The sequence below is a fragment of the Prionailurus viverrinus genome, chromosome D1 (assembly GCF_022837055.1).
Source record: "Prionailurus viverrinus isolate Anna chromosome D1, UM_Priviv_1.0, whole genome shotgun sequence".
NCBI classification, from domain to species: Eukaryota; Metazoa; Chordata; class Mammalia; order Carnivora; family Felidae; genus Prionailurus; species Prionailurus viverrinus.
In genome coordinates this window covers 90372849-90387075 of record NC_062570.1, presented here as the reverse complement: position 1 = coordinate 90387075, position 14227 = coordinate 90372849, and the positions used below count along the sequence as shown (strand labels likewise).

The 14227-nt window shown below is 54.7% G+C and overlaps 1 protein-coding gene across 6 annotated transcripts in view; it reads right to left on the bottom strand.

Moving 5' to 3' along the window:
- Positions 1–885: 885 nt before the first annotated feature.
- The window catches only part of PRR5L (proline rich 5 like), a 73855-nt gene continuing 60513 nt past the window's right edge, over positions 886–14227 (bottom strand). For 4 of the 6 annotated variants that reach the window (XM_047878828.1, XM_047878832.1, XM_047878830.1 and 1 more), the window contains exons 8-9: positions 12585–12711; positions 886–4148 (exon numbers count right to left, since the gene is read on the bottom strand). In XM_047878828.1, coding sequence (XP_047734784.1) covers positions 3754–4148; positions 12585–12711 — 522 coding nt within the window. In that variant the 3' untranslated portion in view covers positions 886–3753. The remainder of the gene's footprint in view (positions 4149–12584; positions 12712–14227) is intronic. The other 2 variants (XM_047878833.1, XM_047878834.1) reach the window with 2 other exon arrangements.

Below are 14227 nucleotides of genomic sequence, written 5' to 3'. Positions count from 1 at the left end.
TTCTAGAGAGCGGCATGGGGAAGGTCTCTGCCTACAGAGAAAGGAAAGGGGATGAAGGTCTTCTGTACGAATACATGGGAGGGAAGGAGTGGCGGTCAGAATTACCACCTTCTCACTGTCCAGTGCACCTGACTTAGAACTTTCTCTGTATTGCTAAGCCCTAGGCATGCAAACACAAGTCCTGCGTATCCTTGCCTTCCTGGGGAGGCACCTGCACATGTAGAGGCAGAAGTGTCTACCCAGAGAAGCAGTGGGCAGGGCGCCGGGGGTGTGGGGGCAGCAGGAACAAGGTGGGGTCATGCACGTGGAGGATGCCTTCCAAGACAACGAACCATCCAGTGAGACTGATGCCTCACAGGGAGGGAGTCGGGGGCAGCAAAGGAGGCCGGGAAGGCAGAGGAGGGCCAGCTTGGGAAGGACTTTAAAGTCACGTTCCAGTGTGTGGATTTTATTGGAAGCCAGGGAGAAGTTTTAACTACGTTTTAGAAAAATCTGCTGGGGACGTGCATGAGGAGAGATGGAATCTGGAGACAGATACAGCGAGTACCCAGTTGGAGGAGTCCAGACGGGGGAGGATGAAGGCTTGACAAGCAAATAAGATTAGAAATCAGAGAAAGGTTGGAGCAAGAGACTCCAGAATCATGGTTGGCGTGGGAGTCTGGGCCAAGGCACCTGCCCGCCCACTACAGTCTCATCTTTGTAGGGTCCCCAGCACACTCTGTGGTGGCCCTTCTCCTGCTGGGACAGGCAGGCAGTGGAGACAGTGCCCATGACATCTCAAGATGGAGGTTATGCTCCATCACACATAGCCTCTGAAGGCTCAACACAAATGTACATGCGCTCCCCCCCAGCCCCAACCCCCCACCCTCCCCCGGGATGCTCAGCTCAGGTCCCACCTCTTTGAATGCTCTTACTAGTCAGCCTTCAATCTCAGTCCAACTCTGCCCCAGCCCTCCTAGGAAAACACATGCAGAGAGTAAAATATTATGGATTCCCTCTGCCAAACAGATCGGAGGGGAGCATATGACGAGAGAGTCCGTGAACAGACACGGTTAAGTGTCCCCCTCCAGGTTAAAGGCTCGGGAAGAGCCCAAACTGGTTTTAGAAGAGGCCTTGCCTTCCCAGACTTTGTTCAGTGTTTTCCAAGCTCCGCAGACAGGCCGCCCCTCCAGGAAATGACTTGCCGATCCAGCTGAGGACGGCAAACAAAACCCAGGGGACACTGGCTGAGGTCAGGCTGCTGCCTAATCCTGGAGTGGAAGCCGGCACAGAGAGCGTGAGGACAGGATGCATGAAGAGCTGGGGGCGGTGGCGCTTGCAGATTCAGTCCGGCCACACAGCATGGGGACAGGGAGGACGTGTACAAAATGACGTTTATTGAATCTATTTTGGAAACAGGCAACATGAAAGGTTTTTGGTTTGTGAGCTCACTCAGAGCTCCGAGTCGTGTTAGCTTCCTGTCATTAGAACTCAGCCACTGGAAGATTCTAGCTTCATCTTCTAAAGGGGCAAAAAAGTGGTTGCAAACACAGCCATCACTCTTGCCGTAGCTCAGATGGCTAAAATGCCCATAAGCATCAACAAAATGGTGTGTGTAGGCTGAAATATTTACAGTACGAGATCAGGCAGGTACATCAAAGGTGAAGTTGTAAACTGGCTAACAGTCATCAGCAAGTAAGTACAGTGGGTCTGGACTGACACTCCCATTCTCATCCTAAGAGCTGACATGTTTAACTGATGACTGCTGTCCTCATCAGGGGCATTTAGTATACGGACAAGGCATTTAAAAGCATATAGATCTTGAACGTTGTAAACTAAAAAGCAAACCCAAGCCTGATTAATTACCTTGCCTGGATCAATAAATACTAGTCCCAAGTGCCAAGTGTACCAGTAAGGACACACACCATCAGTTAAATAAATCTCATGTTGTTACTTACTGACGTTCTATTTGCTAACGCACGTTAGTCAATTTGTGGACTTTATCCAACACATACACAGAGATAATTTTTTGTTTGAAATTCTCAGAAGACTTCTTTTGGACACTTCTCTTCCACCCTCTCTTAGAAGAATAAAAATGAGACAACTTCTTAAAGTTTCCAAATCAGAAGCCATCAAAAAAGCATGACTCTGGTCACGTTCCAGATCTTCACCCAGAAGGGATGTGCCATCAAGGCTTCGATGTGCTTAGAAGGCCTCTTCCCCTGCTGGCAGCTTACACTGTCCTCGTCCTCTCCCAGCCTCCTCCTGCCATATTGGAGGCCAAGCTGGCTCCTGTCTCTGAGATTTCATAAACAGTTTCCAAAGACCAACAGCACACCTAAAAGGTGCCAGAAGGGTTCAGGGGATCCTCCTCGCTTTCCAGGATGTGTTATCAGTGAGGCCAACAGGCAGATACAAAGAGAAGAACAGGGGTTCTAGGTGGATCAAAAGCCCAGACCTGGGGGAGCAGTGTTAAGGATTCAGCACAGTACCAAAGCCTGCTGCCCCAAATAGCATTTTGAGAGCTCAGATGTTAGAAATTCCAGGCACTTCTGGCATTTCTTTAATCACAGGGAATGAACATCTCTCCAAAAGGTCCTGCCCACATTTCCCCCATCTCCCTCTATGGTGAAGCATTGAGACATTCCATTTGCTGCCACCCTCTGCTCACGAGGCAAAGTGAGGCTCCCAGCCTCAGTGCTGTCGACCGTGACACTCACAAACACAGGCCGTTCTGGATTCAAGTCCAGTGGCTTCCGGCGCTCAGCAGCTGATGAGCCCTGCCCACCACGGATCCCCTGCGCCCTGAACAACTTCCAGGCTCCTTTCCTAGGGGGGCTATTTTCTAGTTTGAGGACACACCCCACTGGAAATGAGCAGTGCAAGATCCTACGTGCAAATATTTGCAAACACTTCCTTTTGAAACGATGCACATTTACAAAATTCAAGTCAAATCCAGGAACAGACTAATTGGTTGCTTATCAGCTGGCCCCTCACCCACAACAGGAAAATGGTCAGTGTCTGAAATGAAAGAGGAATGAAGGCACCAGCTACGCCACCCAGGAGGTTAGTTCCTTGAGCTTGGTGGGGAGGCCTGAGAGGGAAATGCTGAGGCTTTGTCAAAGAGGGGACTTCCCCAGCCCCGAAGCCCTCCTGGGCCAAAAGGCAAAAGGTGGCAGGTAGGATCTGGATACGGGTGAGAATGGCCCTCACCCGCGTGAGGGGGGCAACTCTTTCCAGTAATTGTGAAACTAAAATAAGGAAGGTACACTCCCAGAGTCATGCTTGGTCGGGCTGCTGCCTCCTTCCACTCCCCACAGAATAGGTGGGAAGGACACCCCTCCACTACCTGTTCTCACCTGTGAGCCCCATGTCACAAGAACCTAACAGGGAACTCCAGAGGCCGACGCATCCTCGCTGGCTTTGTGTGTGGCTCAGCTGACCTCCTGCTATCATAACGCCAGGGGGGCCCTGGGCTGCATCATTGGGAGCGTCGGACAGTCCACTATCTGGGAGAAAATCCCGGGGGGGGGGGGTCTGGAGTCAGGCAAGCAGAAAGGGAACATTAGGCAGTTGGGTCTGTGTGGCTGCAAAGAGATGGTCACAGTCACAAAAACAGAGAGGTTCACACCCGGGATTTCCACTAGGGCACTTGGGCTAGGCCTGACACGGGCAGCGTCACCCGCAGGAAGAGCCCCTTGGTGAGCCCCTGGGGATGGGGCGGTCCTCGTGTCGGTGACCAGGCCGGAGCTGGGAAGTCCCAGAGGCGGGCATTCAGCCGAGGGAAGCACAGTTCAGCTCAGAGTCCCCCTGGCTGCCCCCTGTCACCTCCTCCAGCTCATCAGGGCTGTCGGTGATGTTGGGCTCACTGGAGCACTGTCGGTGGGGTGGGGAGAAGCTGGGCGGCAGGAGCAGGCACTTGTCCTCACCGCCAGGCTCCTCGCCTAAGCCTGAGTGCATCATGGTGGCCATGGCCAGCAGCTGGATGTCTGAGTGGGCGTTGGCCACCGTGTGCCTTCGGACGCTGCCACACTTCTCCAGGTAGGCCTCCCCCTCTTGCTCCGTCAGAGGGGTCAGAGCCGTCTCATTCGGCGGCCGGCTGACGGTGGCCGTTGGGGAGGCGTAGTTCAGGACAGCCACCTTGGGCCGGACCCTGGAGGGACGTCTGGCTGCAAGACAAAAACCAGCAAGGGCGGTAACTGCCAGGGACACAGGGCCAACCGCGCCTACTCATCAATTTGGGGGAAGAGGGAGGTGGTGGCTCCACCTTCAGGAGTAGCTTCAGGCACAGTTTGGCTGGATGCAAGGGAGGAACCAGAAAGGTCTGCCTGCTTCCCTCCCAGCCTTACCTGCGTGCGCCCGACACTGCCCCGCCGACATTCCCACCGTAGTAGGGGTCGCCAAAGGGCTTTCCGGGACAGACTAGCTTCAAGGGGATCTTCCCTCCTTCTCAGCTGCTGCCTGAACTTCACTGCATTTGCCCTAAATCTCCTTTCAACCGGTCTCCTCCAAAGTCCTGGGCACAGGCTGGACCAGCTTCTACAAGAAAACGCCCAGCTCTGTGGAGCAGGAAGTGGCCTCCCCAGTGTCAGCAGATGAAGTGGAAAAGGCCCCAGGAGCTTAAGGTCCAGCTTACCCGAGGGGGCCTCGGCTATTAAAGCTAGGGAATGGGACGTCCTCCAAATCATCTTGACCAGGGCTACAGCACTCCCCTCCCACCAGGCCACTGGCCCGAGACCTATGTGCTGTTCACGTCCTACTCGCTTCCAACAGCCTCTGGCACCATCAAAGAACGGGCTGGGCTCCACGGATGGCCTCGTGGAGCCAGACACACAGAGGAGGGCTGGACATGAATCATCACCAAACCACTGCTCCCCACATTCTAGAAACTACGCTAGGCCTTGACATGCACTCATCTTTTGACTCCTAAAAACTGAGCTTAAGTCATGATAGGTTTATTGGCTCCCACTTTACAGATGAGAAAACGGGAGTATCAGAGAGGTGATGACTTACCGACGTGCGCATCGCTAGAACGCAGTACAGCGGGGAGTTAAGGGTGGCCTCCCTGCAGACACTGCTCTTCCCGGACACCCACACAACATGCACGTAACTACAATAGGCTGAGTACCACCAGAGAAGGAAGGACAAGCCAAGTGCATGGGCTTCAGAGGCAGGGACAAGTGTATCCATGTGTCAGGGCGGATGTAGCCCGGAGCCGGTCTTCAGAGTAGCAGAGCTCCCAGAAGGGAGGAGTGACAGCATTCTGAGCAGTGGGAACAGCCCGAGCAAGGTGCCGAGACAGGTGCGCCACCGGGCCCCAGCCTGACCGAACACTGTATGCATGAAACAGTGGGGACGTGCACAAGCAGGCGGATGGCCCTTGGTCCTGCAGGAGGGCCCCTGAAAGCCAGATGGAACCATCAGTGATCAGACAAGCCCGGGGATACGGCGCAGGATGGGGGCTGTGCTCCAGGAAGATGCACCCCGCAGGAGTTATGCAGGGTTGGAGCCCGAGGGCCCAGAAGTGAGGAAAGCCAGGATCACGACAAACCTACATCCCCTCCGTGTCAGGGAGGTCTCCTCCCCACGCTCCTGGAGAGGCAGCCCATCTCTTCTCTCACATCTGTATGTGAGTGGGATGACGAGTGGGATGAAGGACCACAGCGAGAGACAGGACTGAGAATGGAGGGCTGAGGACCAAGTGGGTTCTGTTCAGCCTCTCTCTTTCTACCGGGCATACTTCTCCCATCTTTCCAGCCACCCACCCCATTTTCCCATCACGACTTTCCACAGCTCCCACGTCCTTGAGACCCTGAAGGCCCCCCCAAAAGCACCCTCTCTCAGCAGGGGGATGCAGCAGGCTGCAATGGAGAAGTGTGACAGGGCTGCTATTCCTGAACACTGGCAGGATCATAGGGGAAGACTTAGTCCCTAAAGAGAAAGCAAACAGTGCTGCTCAGAGACTGTCCTTGGGGGACACACGGCCCACTCTGCTTTAGTTTACTCTTGGCTCTTCCTGTGGGTCTGGAGGGCCCAGACGCACACTGTCGTCACTTCCGGAGCTCATGCTCCTAGACGGGCATCACAGTGAGACGGGGCATGTCCCCTGCAAAGCTCTCCGCGACCCCTGTCACTGGACGGTTCTGCATGTCCTTATATACACATATATGCACAGGCAGCAACAAGAGAATGAAATCTTAAGCCCTAGGTTGGAGTCACCAAGTCTGCTGGCTCTGAGCCCAACAGGAAATCTTTGGCAGGTAACTAATTATTTCACAAGACCCAAGTAATATGTAGAATTTTACTGTGTTCCCATCCACTTTCTCACTGCTGAGTCCCAATCTCCCTTTGAAACACCAAGGCTACTCTCATTATTCCCATTGTTCAGATGAGGAAGACTGAGGCTCAGCCCAACTCTCACAGGTTCTCAACTGCCATGCCCAGACTTTCCCAACTGCGTGCTATTGTGTCTCAGGGTTCCACTGCTGCCTGACACCCCCCACACCCCCACCCTCTGATGCCAGGTAATAGAAAACACTGTCCCCTGAGGTGCCAAATAAGAGGCTGCTACTGGCTGGGAGAGGCTAGTTCAGCGGCCTTTCTCTTTGGGGAAGAATGAAAAGGAGAGATGAGGTGGCAAAGAGCGACCAAGAAGCAAGGATCCCATTAAAGAACATCCTTTAAAAAATGCCCCTGAAAACCATCCATTCGTCCCCTGCTATTAGAAACAAGCACCTACGACCGGCAGTTGCAAAGATCTGCGTTGTGGCCCAAACCTTCAACCAGCTGGGCAGGAGATTGGGCTAGACTGTTTGGTGAGCATTTACTACACACAGATCCAGGAAGGGGAAAGAGCTAGAGCAAAGGCTGGGCTGGGCCCAGGACACAGGGTAAGTTGAGGGCATGGGGGATAGATGGGGGACACACACAGCATCTCTGGAGGAAATGAGGATTGTTTGATCGTTTCCAGGGGCCCTACTCCAGTAGAATGATCCAGGAAGGGTGTTTCAGATGGGTGCCTGGATGTTCTCCGTCTCTCTCCCACATTGTTAGCCAAGAAGCCCAAAGTCCTGGGGGCGGGGGGGGGGGGGGTTGGGGTTAACAGGCAGAAGAGACAAGAGAGGCCACTTTAGCTGCTGCTGCAAGCTGGAGCCACAGTGAGGGTGGCCAACATGGAGGAGGGGGTCTGGTCTCCATGACATCTGCCCTCTCCTGCCCCAAACGCTCTGAACTGCAACATGCAAAACACTGTGGTCACTGCTGGCAGGGAGAAATGTGAATCTGACATGGGGCCCGCCTCAGGGGCCCGAGCCCAGTGCACGTGTGTGTGTGTGTGCGCACATGTGCATGTATGTGGTGGGGGGCTGGGTCAATGAGCATCTAGTACGTGCCACATACTGTATCAAAAAAGAGGTGCCTCACCGACATGGTCATCTTCTGACCATTTTGTAGAAAAGGAACCTGAAGTGAAGATGTGAAATAACTTTCCAGCCAGTCAGCGGTGTAATCCGGATTCAAGCCCAGGCCTCAAGGCAGAGCTCCTGCATGCCCACTGGGAAGCCTACACACAAGTACCTGTTAAAACCAGATCAACAAGTGGGGGCACCTGGGTGGCTCAGTCGGTTAAGCGTCCGACTTCAGCTGGGGTCATGATCTCACGGTCCGTGAGTTCGAGCCCCGTGTCGGGCTCTGTGCTGTCAGTCCAGAGCCTGGAGCCTGCTTCGGATTCTGTGTCTCCCTCTCTCTCTGCCCCTCCCCCACTCACGCTCTGTCTCTATCAAAAAATGAATAAACGTTAAAAAAAAAAAAAAACAAACAAAAAAACCCAGGTCAAGTATGGAATTGTTGAATCACTGTATTGTACACTTAAAACTAATGTAACACTGCATGCTAACTCTACTGGAATAAAAAAAAAAAACGAACAAGGTCAACGAATGACAGGGCAGAGGTACAGGCAGGAGCTCTCTGAGGAGTCAGAGGAGGAGAAGTCTTGAAGAGGAGTCATTTCGGATGGGCTTGCTCCAGAGTGACTGACGGATGGAACCCAGACATTCACTCACACACTCAGAGCAGACACCTACGCCAGGGCCTGGGGTACAAGAGGAACCACACGTTCCCTGCCCTCGACGAGCTAACAGTCTAAGGGGGAGACTGACAAATCATCAGGCATGACTATGCAGCATGGCAAGGGTCGGGATGCGGTCCGGGGAGAGGCACATACAATTTCTCATCTGGAGGCATTCCAAGGGGGCCAGGCTGCCTCTAGCTGGGGACTGTATCATAGCAGGTAGCAGCTCCGCCTGGGCCCTGCCCTGAGACAGGGTGGCATCTTCCTTCTCTGTGCTCAGCTCTCTGCAGCTCAGAGACATCAAGTAACTGACTCTAGGCCACACAGCCAAAGCGCAGCCCTTGTGGTTTCTGAGGCCCCGCTCCTTCTGGCCTTGCCTCTCTCCTTATGGCTGTTCCCTGCTGATGACTCACGGGAGAGGCCTAGGACTCTTCCTTCTGCCTGCTGGGTGGAGTGTTTTGGTTCCCAAGACTGGGTGTGGGCAGAGTGGAGACCACAGGGGCCGCTGGGCTGTGCCGAGTCCCCCGGGGCAGACAGCGTTTCCTCGATAAGCTCCCACCAGACTCCAGAGTCAACCTCAGACAAGCACGTCAGCTGCGGCCCCAGTGGGGTCAGACCACAGGCCAGGCTGGAGCTGAGACAGCTACCCACACTGTTGTTGCCTATCATCTTCCCGGCCTTCTCATTTGTACCAGGGAAAGTCAGGCCCTGCCACTCAGAGAAGAAAATCTCCCTTTAAGAGGCTGATTAAGCTGTGGTCACCCCTCGGGGGCTGAAATGGGTCCTTCCCTTGCAAGGGTACCCTTTGAGCTGGGAGAGGAGCCGTGTCCTGCCACCTGGGCAGGCACCCACCTCCAGACCTCCTCCTCCTCCTCCTCCTCCTCCTCCTGCCTTTCACACGGGGTGGGGCAAGGGGAGCCTTTCTGCCTTCATCACTCCCCAGGCGCCCCACTGAGCTCTGGCATTCATCCCCCTACACCGGAGCCAGCAATGGCAGTTCCTTTCAAACCCCAGAGAAGCAAAGCCTGGATGAGGCGGTCCTTGGGCCCTTTGTGGGGGACTCCGTTCCCAGGCCTTTGATCTCCCAGGCTCGAAGGAGTGGCCGCCATAATGCGGGTATTGTGCCCTCTGTACGCCAAGCCCATTGTGGACGTCCCTCTCCAGGCCCAGGCACCTGAAAGCCCATGAATGCCTGCTTGTCACGAGGAGAAGTTACGGGTCTTGAGGAAAAGGGCCCTCCCCTGGAGACACAATGGAGGAAGATCTGTGGGAGGCCAGGGCTTTTGTGTGAGAGAAACACAGCACTGCTGAGTGTTCTGAGTGTTTGCTGGGGGCCCCCCCCAGGAGGCAGCCAGGGCAGCAGCTTGGAGACTTGGGGAACTAGAAAGGTAGGACAAAACAGTTTTGTTTGTGTTTTTGTTTAAAGATTTTACTCCTCACCTCCACCTCCCCACAGCTCTGGAAAAGGGACTGCTTTGGAGGAGAGCCACGTGGTGCACACAGTTGCTCCCACGAGCCTCAGAGTCCTCTCCCTCTCTCTGCCAAGCCTCGTATATCAGGGGGTGAGGCTCGCTCCTCATCCCCATCGGCCTGGCTGACAGGAAGAGAGCTTTCCCCAGAATCCCCGTGGGGTCAAACGTGCCTGGACAGGCGCAGGCAATGAGGGGCGCCCCCTGGAGAGAAACCGCTTCTCTGTCTCTGGTCATCGACTCCACGCAGCCCTGGGGAGGTCTCTTCCGGAGTCTGAGACTGAGACAACCACAGCACTCCCCCACCCCTCAGCGGGCTGTGCAAAGAGGACAAGTGCCTGGTCAGCACCTGAAACATGACAGGCCTTCTGGTAAGTGGTGGCTTTTGAGATGAGCGCTCCAGCTGCCCTCGACCGCTCCTCACCCCTGGATGCCCCCCCTCCCCTTCCCCTTCCCCGCCCCACCTTTGCTCCCCTCACCACCACCCCCCCCCCCCCCCCCCCGCCGCCCCGCCGCCCCAGCAGACCACGGCAAAGCCCTCCTGTGGCTTCACACTTCAGTTGGTGGTCTGCACGCTCCTCTCCTTCGGGCAGGATAAACGTCATGGTCTCCATGTTTTACCGAGGGGAAGACCGAGGCACAGAGAATCCTCACTTTATCTGGCAAAGGGGTGTCCTCAACGGGGAAGAGATCCATTGTAGCCATGTCAACTTTTTAGTATCCAGAGGTTCGGGGTGAAATGTCTGGCCCCGGAGCCCTGAGGAGCTAAGGAATGAGGGGGAAGGATCACCTCCTCAGCTGTCCCTCAGTAAAATCACAATGACCTTCTAGAAACTGACAGGGGCGGGGGGAGGCTGGAGCATGTAGGATAACCGGTAAAGTGCAAACAACCTGGGGCTTTCAAATCCCAGCTCCAACAGCCAAGTGACCTGAACCCTCAGGTGGGAACAATGGTGCCCACTCTGCGGGATGGTCTCCAGCCCACCCAGCATAATGCCCAGGATGTAGTCTGTGGCCTGTGCCTTCTCTGGCCACCAGCCACTTTGCAACTCTGACGGTATCTTGGTTTTTCAAATGCTCCAGCCCCTCCCCCCATCCCCGCCCCATTCACCACTCTCCCTACCCCAAAGGCCTCCCAAAGATCTTTCCCTCTCCCTGGGATAGCTCAGCAAACAGCGAAGGGAGACTACCTCAAATCCATCCTACAGGACTCAGCACAGGTATCACTTCCTTTGGGGAGCCTCCCCTGGTTCCCCCAGTCCAGGTGAAGTGCCCCTGCCCTGGGCCCTGTGGCCAATGTACTTCCCCCATTCAGAGAACTCGTTCATTAATGAGTCATGATGTACTGTCTGAGACCTCCTCACTGGACCCTGTGCACCACAGGGCAGAGATGGGTCGGTTTTACTCATGGATATACCTGCAGCACCTCCTAAGGTACCAGGGGTAAGGTTTCAGTATACATTTGCTAAAATAATCATAATCAAACAATCCATAAGAGTCATTTTCTTCCCCTTCTGTCCCTCCTGAGACAATGCCCCACACAAGGATTGTCCCTGGTTAAAAAAAACAAAAAAACAAAAAAACCTCAGGCCTTTGCTTTATACTTTGACAAAAGAGAATGTATTATCCTAACTGGGAAGCCAAAGGTGTCCCCTCTTGGAGTAAGTACTCCCAGAGCAAACTTCCAAATCTGTCCCTGTTCCTGGCTCTAGGCCCAGCCAATGGCAAAGTCCCCGACGTGGCCCAGCTCACCTGATGGTGTCCTGACATCTACCCGGATCCTCCCGTCCCAAAGTGGGTGAGCCGGCAAGCCAGTGGGCTGAGCTGAAGTAAGAAGGTGGGCTCCAGGGAGGGCGTAGCAACGTGGCGCCCCGCTCACGGCCAGAGAGGCAGGGGAAGGTTTGCCCTCAGCCGCCATTGCTACTCTGGCTCGTGCCAGCCCCTGGGCGGAATGAGTGAGTGAGCGAGGGTGGAAGAGAGGGCGGAGGAAGGACTGGGCAGGCGGGCTGGGCCAGCACCCCAGATGTGCGGTGGCTGTGGCTAGGCTGGTGTCTCCAGAGAAAACACACGAAGGGGCCAGGAAGACTGGCAGCCAGCCCTGCTTTGCTTGCAGTAGCGAGGCCCAGGAAGGGGTAGGAGCCAGGCTGGAGGCTGTTCCTCTGCCCTTTCCTTTGACGCTCGGCTGCAATTCCATTAAAGCAAGGAGAGGAGGCAAAAGATTCCCAGTTCAGGGAATCGCTTTTCACCTCTGCAGCTCTGTACGGGCGCCAGTCAGCCCTGCCTTGGGGTGCAACTGCCTGTCGTCCATCCACTAAGTATTTTTTGAGTGCCTACTATCGCCAACCACCATTAAAGTCACTGGGGATAGAAAAATTCCTGCCTTTGGGGGACTTTCATTTCAAAGAGTGACAGGAATGTGTCTTATGATAAGCCTGTTATACGGCTATTTCCCCATCTGGACTGTGGTTTCACAGAGAGAAGGAACAGATCCCGTTCACCTCGAGATTCTCCAGGGTGCCAAGTGCAGAGCCTGACGTTAATGCTAGCCTTACAGCCACCAACAGGATTTGTCCCCCAGTCCAGGAGCCCCTTTCCTTGGCATGTGGGCCCTGGCAGTACCTACAGACAAGGAGGTGGTGACAGCAGCTCAATTTCATCTGTCCCTGGCCGCACATAAAATGAGTTGGCTTCACATTTCAAGCTGCTTTCAAGGGAAAATCCATCACGGGTGGTTTCTGCACTCGAGTGTGTGGGGTGTGTAATAAGGCATAGTTTCTGGTGATCAGATTCAGGAAAAGTATTGCAGGCCCACAGAGAAGATCAAAGCCACTGATCAAAGATGCGGATCAGACAAGCAACACCACAGAGGCACAGTCCCTGGGGAGGCATCGTCAGGCGGGGAGGTTTACGGCCACACAGGCCAGCAGGACACACGAGTGATTACCAGGCACAGATCTGCACGGACCCACATCAGAAGCCAAGGGCTTGGACATAATCCAGGCTCAGGAAAACAGAGCTGGCAGCATTATCACCAAAGCACCCGGCAGCCCGAGAGCCTTGCCCCTTACCCAACATAAACGCGGGACCCGAGACACCGCGGTCCTCACTGATGCCGAGGAATGGAGACACCACTTGCTTCACCAGTTCCTCCAGCTGCAAATAACCCTCACTTGGGCCTGTGGGCTCGTGAACACTCTGGAAATAAACATCCAAGAGAGACAAGGGTCAGTCAAAAGTTGCCAGGGCCAGCTGGCACTCAGCCACCAAGTCCTGATTGCCTTCCTACTATATACAAAGTGGTGACACCAGCAGGCGGCATCGCTGTGGCTGGAATGAAGGAAAGTGAGGCTTAAAGCCCGAGTCACTTGCCATGGGTCACAGGGATCAGAACCGTCCAGGGCAGGTGGGACTTTGGTCCCAACCATGTAATCCCACCCCACTGCCACAATGCAGGCACTTTACACGGACCAAAGCAGAGTCCTCTTAACAACGCAAGGAGCCAGGGACCCTCCCTCATCGTCCACCTTCTGCAGATGAGGAAGTAGCACCCAGAGAGCTCAAGTAACTTTCCCAGGAACACTCAGCTGGTGAGTGGCAAAAACCTGGGACTGGAATGCCGGCTGTCTGGCTCTGAACCCATCTTACTGCCTGCCACTTGTTAAGGAGGTTAGAAAAGAAAGGGGGACAGAATATGGAAAAATCCAGAACAGTAGAAGAAAGGGAGACTCACTGTGGAGCCAGACAGATGTTAGGCACCAAGATGAAGAAGAGTTAGTTCAAAAGCCCAAAAGGACAGGAGTCCTCAGGGCTAAGCCTGAACAAACACCAACTAAAACACATGACGACGGTCAAAACCAAAAAGGAGACAAAACATGACGAAGGTTCTCTAGAAGACCAGTAGACTCCTAGGGAATCCAATATCTTGCTGGAAAGGGCTCGAAGCCTTGCTCTGTGTTGAGGGACTGCGGAAAGACAGAGAGAAAAGGCTCCGTGGGGGCTCCCCTCGGCCCAAGAGGACGTCCCACCAAATTCTCAAATTGGAATTGATGTGACAATCACCTTTACCTAAAAAGTAAAAACTCCTCACTGTGCTGGAGTTTTCAGGGATTAGAGGAAAAGATGGTGGAGGGGTGAAGCGGGAAGGGCCCATCCCACAGGTGGGGGAGGCCTGGGTGGGGTGGAGCCTCCCCTGCACACAGGCTGACTTGGCCCCTTGTCAGCTCCCCCCACCACGGAGACAGGGATGGCTGGGGGCAGTCACAGGGAAGGAGTGGCTTAAGGAAACACAAAGGAGGTTGCAGAAGGGGGCTGTGGGGACAGAAGACTTGGAGGCTGGGGCTGGGAAGGATGGGAAGGGAGGAGATGCAGAATAAACACGAGTGGGACTCAGACTCCCTAGCACTGGCAGGGGACAGGGGACAGGGGACGGTGGGAAGAAGGCAGGATGTTTCTCATGCCCCCCGGGCTCTAATACCCCTCAGCGTGGGCCGAAGCCACGGAAGCAAAGGGGGAAAGCACAGGGCCTGCTTCACTGGGGAAGGAAATCCTCAAGGCCACAGAGGGGAGAGCGGAGCCTTGTTAATGCTCCCCGGGAACCACCCAGGCCTCAAGAGTGCAGCAGTTTCAGCCCCAAAACCACCTCGACTGGTGTTCGGAGCTGAGGAGACTTTTTTCTTTTTCATTTTTTTCCTCCTTGTTATATCTCAGGGAT